General features: G+C 33.1%; 1 protein-coding gene across 1 annotated transcript; it reads left to right on the top strand.

The window, feature by feature from the left end:
* Nucleotides 1–3,783: 3,783 nt before the first annotated feature.
* LOC134376559 (olfactory receptor 5T1-like) lies at nucleotides 3,784–4,779 on the top strand. Its single transcript, XM_063095064.1, has one exon. It carries the CDS (start codon nucleotides 3,787–3,789, stop codon nucleotides 4,777–4,779), a length of 993 nt encoding a protein of 330 aa, XP_062951134.1. The 5' UTR covers nucleotides 3,784–3,786.
* The last annotated feature ends 15,130 nt before the right edge of the window (nucleotides 4,780–19,909 follow it).

Raw genomic sequence — 19,909 nt, 5'->3', positions numbered from 1 at the left:
GAAGGAAAAAAGTAGATATTTTGACCAATAAAGCTGTAAAATTGTATTTTTTTTAAAAAAATGGAAGACTAATAGAGAGAAGATGGGGAGTAGACTAAAGGGCTATATTTACAATTTGGAAAATAATTGGAGAGAAAATTAAATTTCAACAAACCATCGGATCTATTTAACTTTTGGATCTTTTTTAGTTGGCTGATGCAAAGTAACAAATAATTTAAATTTTATTTTTCTATTCAGCTAATTGATTTAGCAACAGCTTCAATTTCTTTAAAATTTCATTGTCTGTTTATACATAATTTATTTATAAAAAGAATTGAAGTATGCAAGGATGTTATATTGTTTCTAGGAATGTTATGTTATTTAAATGTTATGGCATGTCCCAATGAGTCTGCAATATGGTCATGTGGAAATAATGCAAAGGGTGAGCTTAGAGAAACCTGGGCACAAATCCTGACTCTACTATTAAGCAAGTTTGTGACCTCAGTCACATTTTAGGTCTAGCTGGGCCTTAGTTTGTTTTAATCTAGATAAAGATGTTGACTTATTTAGTTTGCAAGTTGCTTTGTAGATTACAAATAATAATTAACACAAAATTTGTAACTAAAAAATATGTGGTAGCTGCTATCATACTTTTGTCCTCTACCTTATTGTTTCTAATACTGTTCTCATGGATGACTGATACATTATGATTTTTTAACATGTCTTGAGAAACTGAATTTATTTTAATTTCCTAGATTGATCACGTTGCTATAAAAGAAATGATCCATTCATTTGCCTTTCTAGCCAATATCTCTTAAAAATAAATCAGCTAGAGATATGCACAAACATTTCTAATATCTTTAATATTAGTTAATAAAATTCCTGTTTGAAGAGCAGCTTGAGTGAAGTAACTAAATCTCATACTATTTCTCTTTCATGCCTCCAGTTTCTACAGTGAAATAAATATATGCTCTAATGAAACATGACTTGGAATAAAACATAGCTTCATTAATAAACTACCTTCTTGTCTGACAGGGAAGATCAGAGATATCAGGTGTTACCAGAAAATTATATTGACAAGAGTATCAGGTGATTTCATTTAACATGCTATTTATTACAGTCATGGGCCAAATAATGACATTCTGGTCAGCAACAGTAGTCACAAAAGGTTATAATGGCTGTGACATATAGCCTAGGTGTGTAGTAGGTTATACCATCTAGGTTTGTGTAAGTATAATCTATAATGTTCTCACAATGATGAAATCATCTAACAATGCATTTCTCAGAACATATCACCATCGTTAAGCAATGCATGACAGTATTTTATTGACATGTCCATAGGCAGAATACAGTGACTGATTCACTTTTAAATTTCATATATTGCAGAATATCAATTTCCCTTTGTTTAATCTCAATACAACATTATTTTAATATATATTTAGTGTCTATAACAATTAGGAGTACAATATAAAAGAAAAAATAACACTTCTGGGTTAGGGGTTAAGGGTCCATTAATCCTTGAATAATTATATTAAAATATTTATTTTATAAATCCCAAGTTTTATACTTGCATAAAAAATTTGGAAGTCACATTTCTTATGTATGCATCCTTCACACATGATTAAAACTTCATATAGTAAAACAAGGTATGTATTTACTTTTCAGCAAGTTTTAGTTATCTTCTTTTTTTTTTTTTAAATGCCAGATAAAATTTATTACCGGTTATAGTAGATTACTTTTTCTTAACAGTAAATTGGAAACAATAACATATTTCTTTGAGAGTAGTTTAAAGATTAAAATAAGACAAAAATTTAGAGAAGCACCAATGAGAAGACCAAATGCATAATTAGTGTTCAAGGCACATTAATTTTCTTCTACTTTTGTCTGCATTTAAAAATGATACACTGGAGATGTTTTGAAATATTTTCAGAGCCTCAAAAATATTTAGATCATTTTTCTTCACTATTTCTGACTGTTTTAAAATTCTTCAATGGCCTGGGCAGGAGAGAAATTTTAGTAGACACACTACTGATTTCTGTCTGTTCTTAATCTGATAGAATTTTCCGATGTGGGAGGATCACTCTGTCACTAGATTCTAAATCTTCAATATAGGGTTTTGGATTCCAAATATAATTCTTTTTTAATTTCACAATTGTCTTGTCTCAGACACATCAGGAATGTAAAGGTTATAATTGTAATATATCTGAAACTTGTCCTGTGTATATCACTCAAAATGTATTCTGTAATGAATTCCTTTCATAGACTAGCAGTTAGTACATTCTTCAAAATTTGTTTGTATATTTTTTCTTTTAATTCTGCTTTTCCCCCATCTGTCTAATTCTTGTTTGTCCTTGACTCTCTATAGTAAATATTTATTTTCTTCATGGTAGATGGGTGACTCAATATGACTAAACTGTAGCAAGTTTCATATGATGAATATTAATCTATTAATCATTTGTAAGTCACTGAATTTACCCTAGACCTATGTACATCAGAGTTTCCGTTCATTTAAAACATGATTGGTTTATGATATGCTGAAGGAAAAACAAAGTTCACTATGGTGAAACCTGCCCCAAACAATAGGGGATCCAGTATTTAATTGTTTCAAAAACCAAGCAAAAGTTAAATAACTTTAACATATTTACTTTTTTGCTCATGTACTTTTCTTATTCATATTCCATTAACTGAGAAACATCGTGAGGATATCAAGGGGAAAAGCCCAGAAATAAAACTACTTTGTGGCAAACATATTGATTTTACTCCTTTACCAATAGCTTCTATACAGTGGTTCCCTTATTCGTGTCTTCTCTATCTGCAGTTTCAGTTACAGGTTGCCAACTGTGGTCCTAAATATCAAATAGAAAATTCCTCACATAAACAACTCATAAGCTTCAAATTGTATATCACTCAAGTAGTGTGATGAAATTTTGTGCCTTCCCACGCCTTCATGTCTGCGACTTGAATCATCTTTTGTCCAGGGTATCCACGCAATGTATGCTACCCGCCCTTAGTCAGTTAGTAGCCTCCTAGGTTTTCAGATTGACTGTGGAGGTATCACAGTCAACTTGTATTCATGTAACCATTATTTTACTTAATAATAGACACAAAGTGGAAGAGCAGTTAGGCTGGCAATTCTGGTGAATCAGAGAAGTTCTATAGTGCTTCCTTGAAGTGAAAAGATGAAAGTTGTTGACTTAATAAGGAGAGAAGAAAAGTTATGTTGAGATTGCTAAGGCTTATAATATGAAGGAATCTTCTATTCATGAAATTGTGAAAAAGGAAAAAGAAATCCATGCTAGATTTGCTGTTGCACCTCCAACTCTAAAAGGTACAGCCACATAGGATGATAAGTATGTAGTTAAGATGCAAAAGATGTTAAGTTTGTTTCTGGAAAACATGAACACCCACAGATAAGATAAGGTTCAGAATTATCCACAGTTTCAGGCATCCATTGGATGGTCTTAACCCTATACAAAAACTTTCTATATTTATTTATCATTGTGAATTTTAGATAATGTAACGTGAGAACAAGTGGTAGAAAATGTAACCAAAGATGAATGGGAACATAAACCATGTTAGCAGAATATTGTTTAAACATGACAAATTTAGCCAAAAGTGAATGAAATCATTTGTTCCTTTCACTTATACAGCAAAATGTATCCACTTGTGTCCAACATCTTCATCACTGTCTATCCCATTACTACCCAGGAAATGATGCTGCACTTCGAAGAAACAAACAGGAGAATATTTTTGTATGGCCTCTATTTTCAAAGCATATTGCTTTTATAAACTATCCATGAAACTGAAATGGAAGGATTGTCATCAGAAGAGAATATGTACAGTATGAAGTTGAAGAACGTAACCGAAGTCACCATGTTTATACTGATGGGCTTCACAGATCAATTTAAGCAGCCGGTCATCCTATTTTTACTGTTTCTTGCCATTTATCTTTTTACTCTGGTAGGAAATTTAGGACTGGTTGTACTGGTCATTGGCAATTCCAGGCTCCACAACCCCATGTACTATTTTCTGAGTGTTCTGTCAGTCTTGGATGCCTGCTGTTCTACAGTTGTCATCCCCAAAATGTTGGTCAATTTCCTGACAGAGAATAAGCCCATTTCAATATCTGGATGTGCAGCACAGATGTTTCTCTTTGTTACTTTTGGAACCACAGAATGCATTCTCTTGGCTGCAATGGCTTATGATCGCTATGTAGCCATCTACAACCCCCTTCTGTATTCAGTAAGCATGTCTCCCAGAGTCTACATGCCACTCATTATTGCTTCGTATGTTGGTGGCACTTTAACTGCTACTACACACACAGTGGCCACGTTCAGACTGTCCTTCTGTGGATCCAATGAAATTAGACATTTCTTTTGTGATATCCCTCCTCTCCTTGATATTTCTTGTTCTGACACCCACACAAACCAGCTTCTACTCTTCTCCTTTGCTGGCTCTATTGAGATAGTCACTATACTTATTGTTCTGATCTCCTATGCTTTCATTCTGGTGGCCATTCTAAAGATGCACTCTGCTGAAGGGAAGCAAAAAATCTTCTCTACATGTGGCTCTCACCTAACTGGAGTGTCAATTTATTATGGGACAATCCTCTTCATGTATGTGAGACCAAGTTCCAACTACACTTTGGAGCATGACATGATAGTGTCAGTATTTTACACCATTGTGGTTCCCATGCTGAATCCTCTCATTTACAGTTTGAGGAACAAAGATGTAAAAGAGGCAATGAAAAGATGGTTTGATAGAAATTGGCCTATGAATAAAGTGAATTTTCATCACTGAGTAAACATGAAAAAATGTTGGATATCAGTTTATATTTCTTTGATCAGAAACTAGTGATGATAATGTCTTGGTTATAGCTGATAGTGCTTGCATATTTTAGAATATTTCCAATGAAATCTTTATTCAGCCCTTTAGTGTAGTATCTTTAAGACTGAGATAGATTGACACCTATATGTCAATTACTCTGTTCAAAAGGATACGTATTAAATATTCTTTGATGTAAGTAGATTGCTGTTGTTAGTCATTGTATAATTTGATTTTCACTTACTATAACTGAAGGTTACATCTTCAGTCTCATATTGATTGACATACCCTCACTTTGTTTATACTATGACTTCATCACTCATCATTAAGTTACTTCCTCATTCTGGAATCCCTGCAAAGAAATTCCCAAATAGGAGGTCTTTTCCCTCCATTTGCCCTCACACACAGAAAACCATCCAAGCTTCTGGACGTGTTTTTGCTATATTTGGCTAAACATCATACAGTTTTATTCCATTATTGAAGTCTTAGCCACTACTCAGTTACAGAAATTAATTACATCTATTCTGAACCAACCAAAAATACATTGATTCTAGGTGGTAATATTTGCTGAGAGTGTACTTCAGGGCCTGGAAAACAAATAAAAGTATGGGTTTTAAAATAAAATACAACTAAATTAGTACAGTCATTATGGAAGTCAGTATGGAGGTTTCTCAAACAACTACAGATCTCTACAATGTGATCCAGCAATCCCAATAGTGGTTATATACCCAAAGGAATGGAAATCCTCATGTCATAGGGATAACTGCACTCACATGTTTAATGCAGCTCTGATTATAATAGCCAAGATATGTAATCAACCTAAATTGCTATTAACAAATGACTGGATAACCAAAATGTGGTATAAATACACAATGGGATATTACTCAGCTATAAAAAAAAAATGAAATTCTGCCATTTTCAGCTATGTGGATGAGTTTGGAGCAAATTGTGCTAAGTGAAATAAGCCAGTCACAGAAAGAAAAACACCATGTGTCCTTACTCATAAGACGGAGCTAAAAATCAAGGAAAGAAGGAAGGAAGGAAGGAAGGAAGGAAGGAAGGAAGGAAGGAAGGAAGGAAGGAAGGAAGAAGGGAAGAAAAAAAGAAAGAATCAAAGAATCTTTATTACACATTGAACTTTGAGAAGGAGAAAACAGAACTGTGGTTACTAGAGGTAGGAAAGGGGAAAGGCGAGCAGATTTAGTGAGCAATTGTTTATTGGACACAAAGAATGACTATACTTTGCAATGATGAATATGCTAATTATCCTGATTTGATCATCATGTATTGTACAGAAATACTGATAGTGAAAATTGTACACCACAAATATGTATAGTCAATTATGTTTCTATAAAAAAAGTTGTAAAATTAAAAAAGAAAAACAACTCAATACAAGAAAAGAATCCAATTAAAAATGGGCAAAAACCCTGAGGAGACATTTCTCAAAATAAAACAAACAAATGGCCAATTGGTATATAAAAAAAAAAAAAGCTCAACATTACTAATTATCAGGGAAATGTAAATCAAAACCACACTAAAATATTATTATCAATAAGACAAAAAATAACAAATGTTGGCGAGGATGTGGAGAAAGGGGAACTCATATGACTATAAATTTTTCTGCCTAACTAAAAGAAATTGTTGATTATTTTCTTTTTATAAATAGTCAGTCTAGCTGGGTGAAGTGCTATGTCACTGTACTTTTAATTTGCATTTCCCTGAGGATTATTTTGAAATATGCAATATATTACTGTTAGTTAACAATAATATACTGTATATTTCAAATTGGCTGGGAGAGATTTTAAATACTTTCACCACAAAGAAATGGTAAATGTTTGAGGTGATGAATATGCTAATTACATTGATTTGATCATTACACAATATATATGTTTCTAAACATACCACACTGTGCCTTTGATAAATGTCAGGAGAAAGATGTAGTCACCCCAAGCAAATAAGATGAAATCAGCTAAGTTTTAAAGAATTATTAAACCAAATTTGGACTATTAGGAAAAGCACACAGATCTAGAATGAAATGGTTTGTATTTACTATCTTGGTCTTTCTGCAGGCTCCTAACAAGTGCTCATGAGAATGATTAATAAAACAACTTGTTCAGATAAAACTGGTCTCCAAATAGTCAGTGGACAGAATGAATGCTTACATTTTTTAATGAAGAATATGCTAATTACCTTGATTTGGCTACAACATTTTGTACACAGGTATTGATAGTCAACTCTGTACCCCCACAAACATTTATAATCAATTGTTTCAATTAAAAGAATAAAATAAAATAAATTTCAAATTTAAAAAGTGGTCTTTCAAAGTTCAAATTTCAAATTAAATTTCAAATTAATACAAGTGGTCTCTCACTAAGGAGCATTGGCAATCACTGGATTAAAAATTCTGGTGGAGAAGGTAAACAGCACTTATGAATATGTGAAAAACTTTATCAGAAATAGAAAGTATGAAGGTATGGCTACTGAATTGCTAGAAGTAAAAACATATGTTTACACATACATCTGAGACAAAGAATTACTTTCAAGGGTCATCAGTAGTTTGAATATAGATGAGGAAAGAACCTATACATTTAAAGATGAACCTGTATAAATTGAGCAGGAAAATAAAAAGAAAAAAGAACATGGAAAGACAGGTCTGACAAATGCTGTAATATACCAATCTAATATACATGTAGTTAGAGTTTCATAATAATAATTAAGTTCAAGTAGAGCAGAAGAAATATTGAAGACACAATGACCAAGGCTTTTCTAAATTTAAGTAACTTATCAACGATGGGTCCAAGGTCAGAAGACCCCGGGAAGAATCATGTATTAGCCAAGATTCTCCAGAAAAACAGAAGAAATAAGGTTTGGATGTGTGTATGTGTGTGTGTGTGTGTGTGTGTGTGTGTGTGTGTGTGTGTGTGTGTGTGTGTACATGTATATATGAGGGGACTTCAAAAGTTTGTGGGAGAATAGGATTAAATGAGAATACAAATCTTTCCATGAACTTTTTGATGTACCCTCATATATATACATATATAGATAGAGAGACAGACAGAGACAGTCAGAGAGACAGAAGATGTTCACTGTAGGGAATTGAGATGCTGGCAAATCCAAAACTCCAAAATCTTCATGGTGGAGCAGCAGTCTAGAGACTCAAGACAGTTGGCTTCCAGTTTGAGCCCAAAGGCAATCTGCTGTAGAACCAGGAATTGATATTACTGTGACAAGGATGAACAATATTGTGACACAAGAGAACATAAATTTTGTCTCATGTTTGTTTTTTTGGCAATGAATAATTTCCCAGCTGTGGAGCAGGAGACAGTGACAAGTCAGTGGATGACGTGTTGATGTCACTCACAGCAGAATCAAATGGAAGACATGGGTGTGTCCTCATTGACCCAGCACATGGCATTTCTTAAACCACTAAGTCACCTGGATAATTTACACTGAATTCGATTAGCTATTTTCATGTTAAATCACATTAAAATACCAAGTGAATCATGGAAAACATATTTCTTCTGACAACCGAACACTTTGGTGTTTGATTTTTTGTCATCAGTGGACAGAACGTTGGAACAGAATGTCAGAATTCTAGATCTTTTAGCAATTGAGTGAATTTATTAACGTAATTTAATCATCTCTACATATATGACTTTAATGTTTATCTTAAAACATTGAGTTAAACACTGAAGGAAAAATATGGTAATAAAAGTAAATCTTTAAAAGAACTTTAGACAGAATATTCTAAATTAGGTTGCTTTAACACAGTAACATCTTTCTGGGTTGTACGTTTTTGTGATGTAATCTCTACAAATTTTCTAATTCTATCAGGCTTTTAAAAATAGAACTAATCAAGATTTTGGTGGAAGATGGACAATGATTAAATGTGAAAATTACATGACAATATGTTTTATTCAATTTTTTTTCTCAAATACCTAGCATTATATTGCACTTTTTGGCTAAATATGTGGTCATTTGTATTGCTTTGGAAATTTAAACTCTTGATAGTCTTTTTGTTTTTCTACTATCAAAAGCTGTGAGAAATAGGAAGAATCATTCTGAAGAAAAACTAGTAAATGTGATTTTTCTTTCAAGATATTACACTTGATTATACACTGTTGATTATAGATTCATTGAAATATCAACAAGATGGCTACTATCTAAAAGTAACAAAGTAGTTCCTAAAAACAGTAATTAAAATATTAATGAAAGTAAACAATCTTTACACCTAGACTTTATTTTAACATTTAAAAGTAAAAATTAAGAAGAAAATAGTTAGAAGAAATAAAAAAAACACATTTCTTGCATAATACCATGCTTGAACAAATTAGTCAATGAGTTATCTGTATGTGAATTCAAAGTATTAATTAAATGATAGATTTTATTACAGTTATTAATTTGTTATTTGCTGTATATCCACCTATAGGAAATTTGGCTCAATAGTGAGGGCATGTAATCTGCTGCAAATAATACATTATATAAATTCATAGTGTATTTCGGGCTGCAATTTCAATACATTGACATGGATTCCATCAGTACAAGAGAGAGAACCATTTGGATTAGAAATAGTGATGGAAGGAGAAGGAAGCCACATACCAGCAATCTTAAGGGAAAGGTAAAGTCAGGATTACATGCAAGAAATGTCAGAATCATAAAAAACATTTCCATAGAATTAGTGGAAAGAATAAAGGCAGGTTAAGTAAGAAATACTCAAAAGAAGTACCAGAGAAGGCATATTTTATGTTAAGTCATATGTATTGTAAATAAAAGTTAACACAAAATTAGAACAAGAACACTTAAACCACTTACACTAATTAACTTAATATTTGAAATTTTTCTGTCACATTAAAGATGTCTTTTAATTTTAAAAAAATTGTTTAATGAATGTATAGGAAACCCTCCCCCAACTCCATTTTTTTTCTTCTTCTAAAAATGCCTTTGGAAGGGGTGATATAAATATTAACATAAGGAGGGAGAAAAGATAGTTTGTAGGTGAGATAAAGGCAAAATATTAAAAAAACACAAAACTTTTATGAATATAATGGAATAAATCTATTTTTAAATGTAATTATGAGTCATAAGAAAAATGTCAGCACTGATACAATTATTGCCATCAGTTCAACAGTATACCTGGTACAAAGAAGATAACATAAATTTGAAATCTGAAAATATGTGTTCATCACCCTGCTCTGTAATTAAAAGCTGTGTGTGATGTTAAGCTTTCTTTCCAAAGTTTACTCCTCTTTAAAATAGCAATAATTTTAAATGATCAAACAGACACAATAAGGTAGAGTGAGGCAGAATAATTAAATATGTCAAATAATAAATATTTAGAGCAATTTCCTTTAAACATGTCATGTTTTGGTGATAAGTTAGTCTAAAATACTGATATAAGGGAACTTTTGTAATCAGATATATTATTTCTAAAAAAATATTAGAAATTATTAGCTCACAAAATTAATTTTTTAAGTAAATCATTGAAATGTTTATGTGACCAGAGACTTGAGCCAGATATTTCATTCCTTAGCTACATGAATATATTTATTGTATAATTATTAATGTGCACTTGGATATTTTCCTATCAGGATTAAATCTAATGAATAATATTAAGATTATGGTTTTTGTTTTGACCATTCTTTATGATTCTGAATTCTAGAATAAAAGTTTTGTGAATTGTGTGATCTGTTGATGCCCGTCTCCCCAAAATGTACACAAACTGGTCACCATGATCTCATTTGCCAGATTACAGTGGGATTAATTTTGCTTTGGTAAATAAGGTAGTGAAAAATTATAATATTCAGTCCCCATAAACATGTACAATTATTATGTCAATTAAAAATAAATTAATACAAATAAATAAGAATATACACACAAAAAAGGATATTCATTAAATATTGAAAAAAGGAGTTTTAAAGGTCAAGGCACCCAACAGCAACAGAATCTTGTTGGATCGGCAGGTTTGCACCAGGTGCCAAATTAACAGGGTAAGGGAAGTTTTAACAAGACCTGTCACACGTGGAACCCATGAATTTTCAAAACCCACTGCTGAAAGGGTTGGATAATTTACTTAGTGATTAACTTACGAAAATCAAGTTGGAGAAATGGAAAAGCCTTTGCATGCTCGAAGGTACAGGTAAACACCAACCCCCACCCTCATTTAGTCTCAATGTTTGTGTCACAAAGGGACTGTGAAGGACTAAAAGTGTGCTCTGAGTCATTGGGGATCCCAGAAATATGCAGCACTTACTCCATGTCAGTAGGGCAGATCATCATCTTAAGGAAGGAAATACAAAGAATGTCAAATGTGTAAAGCAGAAACCCTGGAAAGAAAAGAGAACAGATTAGCAAGGGAGGGTTCTGGAAGATGGGTCTCAGAACATACTGTTAGAGCAACATAAAAATGACTAAAGTGCAGAGGACATCTTTGAAAGACAAGATGTGTCTACCTATGATGCTGAAGAAACAACAGGTAGAAAGTGCTCATATATCTAGCTCAGCTCTGAGAGTTATACAATAATATTTTTAAGGGCATCATAAAATCATGAGAGTGATTCCTTGAGCTGGATTTCATGATTCCATGAAACTGGAAAATCTACCTTGATTCATTACCAATTGCATATGCACCTCTTTCTGATGGAGGGAGCAAGAGGATCACAGCTGAACTTCATGTAACAATATTTAAAATGCAGAAGGATAAAAGTAAGCAAAAATATTTTTCAACATTAATATCACACTGCAAAATAATGAAATGTAGCAAGCAAATGAATACTATATTACATACATCTTAAAAGTGTAATACAAAATTTAAAAATGACTGAAGCTTAAAATCAAATGTATCTGAAAAGAATGAGATGAGTAGGCTTCAGTAGGGTGTAAAGAGATGGTTCATAAAACTCAGAATTACAAATCAAAGTAAAAATAAAAATATCAGAATTCAATAAATATTTAGTAAAATACAATACAGTCACCCGAGAGAGAGCATTTAATGAGAAACTAAGGAATGGAGTGATATATAAAAAAATGAATTTGAAGTAAAGAAAGAGAATCAAGAATTTGAGAGAAACTTACAACCTAAATGCACTAAACTATAATTTTCAAAATATTAAAGCCATGACTCATACAAATATAAAATCAGCACATAGCAAATACTTATTAACTGTCTCATTAGTGGGAGAATCAGTAACATAAGATTTTTTTATTTAAAGAGCATTTAGGGGCTGGACGGTTAGCTCACTTGGTTACAGCTTGGTGCTGATGACAACAAGGACTGAGGTTCAATCCCTGCACTGGCCAGCTATCAAAATTAAAAAAAAAGAAAAAGAAAGAAAAGCTAAAGATCTTTTATATTGCAGGGATTTATTGAACTTCTTAGAAAATGTGAAGCAAAATAAGGGTTTATACATATATATTTAAGGTCTGTTGATGAGTATATGCACATGGAACAGTACATGTATTATGGGTTTAGCACTTGATGAAATTTTACAAATGGAGCATAACCCTGCAAATAGGACCAAGACTAAGAAGGAGAACATTGCCAGCACCCCTGAAGACTCCTTTATACTTTCTTCTTGTCACCATCTCCCCATTTTGCAGCAAAATGTAATTTATATGAGCAAGTTTTTACTGTTATGGTTATTATGTTTTGATATAAATTTATAAAAATCCACTATCTATAGGTGCCAATTATGTGAATTTTGTGTAAACTCGTCTAATTGTGATAATACAATCAAATTATAGCACCTTTCCACCTTTCTAAAAAGTCCTCTTGTACCACATTATAGTCAATAACATCTCTCTATCTTCCAGTCCTGGCAACAACAGATATTTTCTCTATTTATATAGTTTTCCTTTGCTCAGCATGTGATACAAGTGTGTGAGGAAAATGGAGTCAGTTTAGTCAAGCCCCCTAGCCTGATATCTGGCTGTGTATGATTCAGCACATCCATTGCAAACAAGCTACATAAAAGTGGTGTAACTGTGCGTGTGCAGCCATGTACTCCTTGGCTCGTTGCCATTGTTGTGAACTTTCAGAATAAGAAACAGCAGCTCCGAACCGCTGGCCAGTAGAGCTCCCATCAGAATAAAACATGTCTATCCTGTTATAAGCCACCAGAATCTTCCTCTACTAACCTGACTCAGGACCTGCACAGGACAGGGCAGAGGGGTCTGTGATCCAGGGAGAGAAAGTGGAATCACATTGCATGTAAGCTTTTGAGTTTGGCTTCCTCCACTTAGCACAATGTATTTCAGATCTGTTCACATACTTCAATGTATCAGAAGTTTTATTTATTGCTGAGTAGTATTCCTTTCTATGGTTGTACCACAGTTAGTTTATCCACTTTCTAGTTGGTGGACATTTGGATTATTTTGTTTGGAAATATTGTTGCCAAAGCTACTATAGATATTGGAATACACACCTGTGTATACACATACATATACTATTCCTCTTGACTGTATAACAGATTTCTGAGTCATATTTATAAAAGTGTATGTTTCATTTCATAATAAATAATCTGATTGTCTTTTAAAGTGGCTGCATCATAGATAATGCTTCTAAATTATTTTATTATGAACATGTTTATAAGATTTCCAAAGAATTCGCGAGTTATATTCCGAGGAAAATGAAGCTCAGCTTCAGAGAGTGACAGTTGTTATCCTAAGGGCACATAATTTTTCAGCATCAGAGTGAGGGCTATGTTCTCTGTCATTAGATTTCTTTTCTACTGCAGGATAGTTTTCTTATTTCTTTCTTTTTAACCAAAAGATCATTCATGTAATCATTATCATGATATTGTTTCAGAACCCATTCACTTGTTTACTACAAAAATTCATCTTTACTTTTCTGTCCCAGAAGAATTAGTGTTTTTCTTCTCTGGGCATCCCTGTGGACTTTAAAAAGAGCTTGAGAAGTTGGTATAAGAACCCAAATATACAATACTCATCATATTCTTCAACTGAGGAGCAGTTTATTTTCATAGGTAAGAGCAACCTCAAATTTGAAATTAAAGTATGTGCCTTAATATATAAATCTAAGACAGTGAATTTTATTTAACTCAAAATTGTATTACAAATTAAATCACATGCCTTTTAGGGAACATAGCAGGGTAAATGAGAAGCATTCTCTAGATATTTTGATGAATGGAGCTGTAAAATTGTAATTTTCTTTATTTCTTTATTTATTTTTGATGAAAGATAACAGTCAGACAATGGGAAGTAGACAAAGGGGCTTTATTTAAAACTTAGGAAGACAAGAGATGGAGAGAAAATTAACTATCAACCAACCATTCCATGTATTTCAATTTAGGATTATTTTTCTTTTTCTGATGGAATATAACAAACTATTTTAAATTTATTTTTCTAGCTAGCTAATTGATGTAGAAGTAACTTTAATTTATTTTACAATTTCATTTTCTGTTTAAGCCTAATTTATTTATGAAAAGAATTGAAGTATGCAAGGACGTTATACTATTTCTAGGGAATAACATTTCCGTGTTATGGCACGTCACAATGAGTCTGCAATATGGTCATGTGGAAATAGTTCAGAGGGTGAACTTAGAGAAACCTGGGCACAAATTCTGGCTCTGCTACTCAGTAACTGTGTGACCTCAACTAAATTCTAGGTTTAGCTGGGCATCAGTTGTTTAAATCTATACAAGAGTGCTGAATTGTTTAGTTTGCAGGTTGCCTTGTAGATTACATATGATGATGAACACAACATTTCTAACAATATGTGGTAGCTGCTATCATATTTTTCTACAGAAATTAAAACTTTCTACTTTCATATTTGTAATACTGTTCGCATGGTTGTCTGATACTTTATGCTTTTTGAGCATAAGACTTGAGAAACTGAATTTATTTTTGTTCTCTAGACAGATCACATTGCTGTAAAAGAAATGATTGATTCATTTGCATTTCTAACAAATATGTTTTAAAAGAAATCAGCTAGACATGAACACAAACATTTTAATTTCCTTAAATATTGGTTAACAACAATGCTTCTTGGAAGAGCAGCTTGGATGAAGAATCTGAGACTCGTACTATTTCTCTATCATGCCTTCAGCTTCCATAGTGAAGTAGATAAATGCTCTAATGAAACATGATTAACAATAAAATATACCTTCATTTGTAAAATACCTTCTTGTCTCACAGGCAAGATCAGAGATATAAAGTGTTACCAGAAAATGTTACTGACAAGAGTATCAGGGGAATTTAAGTTTACACACTGTTACAGTCATGAACCTCACTGTGATGATTTGGTCAAGGATGGTGGTCACATAATATTATAATGGCTGTGCCATATAGCTTAGGTGTTTAGTAGGCTACACTGTATGGGTTTGTGAAATTACACTGTATAATGTTCTCACAATGAAGACATCACGTAACAACACATTTCTCAGAAGGCATCCCTATTGTTAAGGAATGCATGACCTTACTTTGCTTACATAATTCATTTTTAAATATCTCATTTTACTTCTATTTCTTGTATTAATTTTTTACTGACATGATTCATATTTTGAATTGTATGTCACTATTCTGAATACAATGAAAAATATTCATTTTTAAAATTTGTATATGAAATTTGTTATATGACAAAATATTAAAAGGCCCTAGATTGAATCTCAATTTATAATTATTTTATATATATATATTTTTAATATCATAAAACAGATATATGTACATCTTTTTTTTTCACCATATTTTTTTTTAATATTTTTATTTTTTATTTTGTCGATAAACATTGTGGCTGATTATTGCTCCCCATCACCAAAACCTCCCTCCCTTCTCCCTCCCCCCCTCCCCCCAATAATGTCCTTTCTGTTTGCTTGTCGTATGAACTTCAAATAATTGTGGTTGTTATATCTTCTTCCCCCCCCCCGGTTTGTGTGTGTGTGTGTGTGTGTGTGTGAATTTATATATTAATTTTTAGCTCCCACCAAAAAGTGAGAACATGTGGTATTTGTCTTTCTGTGCCTGACTTGTTTCACTTAATATAATTCTCTCAAGGTCCATCCATGTTGTTGCAAATGGCAGTATTTCATTCGTTTTTATAGCTGAGTAGTATTCCATTGTGTAGATGTACCACATTTTCCATATCCACTCATCTGATGATGGGCATTTGGGCTGGTTCCAACTCTTGGCTATTGTAAAGAGTGCTACGATGAACATTGGGGAACAGGTATACCTTCGACTTGATGATTTCCATTCCTCTGGGTATATTCCCAACAGTGGGATAGCTGGGTCGTATGGTAGATCTATCTGCAATTGTTTGAGGAACCTCCACACCATTTTCTATAGAGGCTGCAACATTTTGCAGTCCCACCAACAATGTATGAGAGTTCCTTTTTCTCCGCAACCTCGCCCCCATTTATCATTCAGAGTCTTTTAGATTTTAGCCATCCTAACTTGGGTTAGATGGTATCTCAATGTGGTTTTGATTTGCATTTCCCAGATGCTGAGTGATGTTGAGCATTTTTTCATATGTCTGTTGGCCATTTGTATATCTTCCTTAGAGAAATGCCTACTTAGCTCTTTTGCCCATTTTTTAATTGGGTTGCTTGTTTTCTTCTTGTAAAGTTGTTTGAGTTCCTTATATATTCTGGATATTAATCCTTTGTCAGATGTATATTTTGCAAATATTTTCTCCCACTCTGTTGGTTGTCTTTTAACTCTGTTAGCTGGCGAGGTTGCGGAGAAAAAGGAACTCTCATACATTGTTGGTGGGACTGCAAAATGTTGCAGCCTCTATAGAAAATGGTGTGGAGGTTCCTCAAACAATTGCAGAGAGATCTACCATACGACCCAGCTATCCCACTGTTGGGAATATACCCAGAGGAATGGAAATCATCAAGTCGAAGGTATAACTGTTCCCTAATGTTCATCGCAGCACTCTTTACAATAGCCAAGAGTTGGAACCAGCCCAAATGTCCATCATCAGATGAGTGGATACGGAAAATGTGGTACATCTACACAATCGAATACTACTCAGCTATAAAAACGAATGAAATACTGCCATTTGCAACAACATGGATGGACCTGGAGAGAATTATATTAAGTGAAACAAGTCAGGCATAGAAAGACAAATACCACATGTTCTCACTTATTGGTGGGAGCTAAAAATTAATACATAAATTCACACACACACACACACACACACACACACACACACACACACACACACACACACACACACACAAACCGGGGGGAGGGGAGAAGATATAACAACCACAACTACTTGAAGTTGATACGACAAGCAAACAGAAAGGACATTGTTGGGGGGGAGGGGGGGAGGGAGAAGGGAGGGAGGTTTTGGTGATGGGGAGCAATAATCAGCCACAATGTATATCGACAAAATAAAACTTAAAAAAAATAAAAATTAAAATAAAAATAAAATAAAATAAAAAAAAGAAAGAGCATAGGATTTTTTTAAAAACATAAATGCATTTTTGTGATACCCAAGCAATACATTAATATATATTTTCACTCTTTATTGATTGCTGTATAAGCTATTTCATTAGTATAACTATTCAAAATAAATTATTCCTCAATATGTGTGCTCCCATAAAAAATGTGTGTGTTGTATTTTAAAGTATCAGAATTTAACTTGATTCTTTTTGTAACTCTAAATTTTTCTAATAATCAAATGAGCAAACTTTTTTGTTAACTGTTGTGGCCTCATATTTATGAAGCTATTTAATCTATAAATAAAAAAATTTCAAATTAATCTGTGATGGTATTTTTGTCATAATATAGACATTTGGCTTTTGTCTTACTCTAATCTTACTTGCTTATTCTCTTTTCAGCATATGGGTGTCTCCATATGACCAAAGGGTAGTATGTTTCACATCCTGAATATGAATCATTTCTTAACCATTGAATTCACCCTGAAACTATGTACATTAGAGTTTCCATTCATTTGAAACACAATGGGTCTATAAAATGCTGAAGGAACAGCATAGTTCACTATCATGAAACCTTCCCCCTAACTATAGCAGACCTAGTATACAAATGTGTTTGAATATCCATGGCTTTCAGTCTCTTTAACTTTTTTTTTTTTTTTTTTGCCCATGCAAATAACTTATTCATATTCCAAAGACTGAGAAATGTTACAAGGATGATGGGGGAAAATTCCAGAAATAAAAACTACTTTGTGGTAAATATAGTGATTTTATTCCTTTACCAATAGCTTAAATTCAGTAGTGCCCCTTACTCACAGGTTTACTCTCTCTGGTTTCTGTTACAGGGGGTCAACTGTGGTATAAAAACATCAAACAGAAAATTCCAGACATAAGCAATTCATAAGTGTTAAATAGCATGAGTGAGATGAAATCTTGTGCCTCCCCACTCCATCTTGCCTAGGACTTGAATCATCTTTTAGTCCAGCGTATCCATGTCATATACACTACACTCCTTTAGTCACTTAGTAGCACCATGGTTTTTCAGATTTACTGTTGGGGTATCACAGTTCTTGTGTTCAAGTCACCGTTATTTTACTTAATAATGGCCACAAAGTGGAAGAACAATGGAAATGCTGGTAAATTGGAAATGTGAAAGAGAAGTCCTAACATGTTTCCCTTAAGTGAAAAGGTGAAAGTTCTTGACTTAAGAAGGATAGAAAACAATCATATGCTGAGGTTGCTAAGTCCTACCATAAGAGGAAATTTTCCCTTTATTTGTGAAATTGTGAAAAAGCAAAAAAGAAAAAAAAATCTGTGCTAGTTTTGCTGTTGCCCCTCAAACAGCAAAAGGTGCAGCCACAGTGTATGATAAGTGCTTAGTTAAGATTTAAAAGGCATTAAATTTGATTGTGGAAAACATGGACACCCATGGATAGTCGAGGGTTCAGTACTATCCATGGCTCAGGCATCCAGTGTGTGTGTGGTGGGAGGGGGGCATCTTAAGACTCCATATGAGAACTTAAAATGTTTGTCTAACTTATCTCATTTTCTAGTCAACTAAAAACATTTATTTTTAATTGAAATGTAATTGGTTATACCTGTTTATGGGGTAAAGAGTTGACTATCAGTATTTGTGTACAATGTGTGATGATCAAATCAATATTATTAACATGTTCATCATTACCAATTGTAATTATTCTGTGTCTCTTATCTAATTTCTCTCTAAATCCCTTCACCCTTCCCTCTTTCCTGCCTCTAGTAACCATAGGCCTGTTCTCACTTTTTGAAAGTTCAATGTATTATTGTGATATTTATTTTCTTTCTTTCTTTCTTAGCCCCCACTTATGAGTGAAGACATGCAGTATTTCTCGTTCTCTGCCTGGCTTACTTCACTTAACATAATTTTCTCCCAGCTCAACCATGTTAATGTGAATGGCAGAATTTCATTCCTTTTTATGTCTGATTAGTATTACATTGTGTGTATATACCACACAACTACTGACAGAATTACCATAGGCTCCAGCAATCCCACTTCTGGCACATACCCAAAGGAAGGGAAATCATCATGTTGAAGGGATGCCTGCACTCTCATGTTCATCACAGCTCTATTTACAATAACCAAGATACAGAACTAAATTACAGGTCCATAGACAGATGACTGGATAAGGAATATGTGGTATATATACATTTTAAAATGAAATAGCTTTGACAAAGTTTTTCCCATTTTTATTCAACCCAATCTCATGATGTAAGTGTGTTTGCTCTCATTTCAGTGATTGTGAACATTAAAGAAATGTATTTCATGCATAATGTATCAAATTTAGGAATACTACTCAGGTGTGTACTTTCCACTATAATCTTTCTGTATTTGAATATTTCTATATTTCTATATTTATTTGTCATTGTGAATTTTAGATAATGTAACATGAGAACAAGTGGTAGAAAATGTAACCAAAGATGAATAGGAACATAAACCATGTTAGCAGAATATTGTTTAAACATGATAAATTTAGCCAAAAATGAATGAAATCATTTGTTCCTTTCACTTATACAGCAAAATTTATCCACTTGTGTCCAACATCTTCATCACTGTCTATCCCATTACTACCCAGGAAATGATGCTGCACTTCGAAGAAACAACCATGAAAATATAATTGTATGGCCTCTATTTTCAAAGCATATTGCTTTTATAAACTATCCATGAAACT

Source organism: Cynocephalus volans, chromosome 4 (assembly GCF_027409185.1).
Source record: "Cynocephalus volans isolate mCynVol1 chromosome 4, mCynVol1.pri, whole genome shotgun sequence".
NCBI classification, from domain to species: domain Eukaryota; kingdom Metazoa; phylum Chordata; class Mammalia; order Dermoptera; family Cynocephalidae; genus Cynocephalus; species Cynocephalus volans.
The sequence above is the reverse complement of the archived record's forward strand: the minus strand, read 5'-3'. Positions and strand labels throughout refer to the sequence as shown.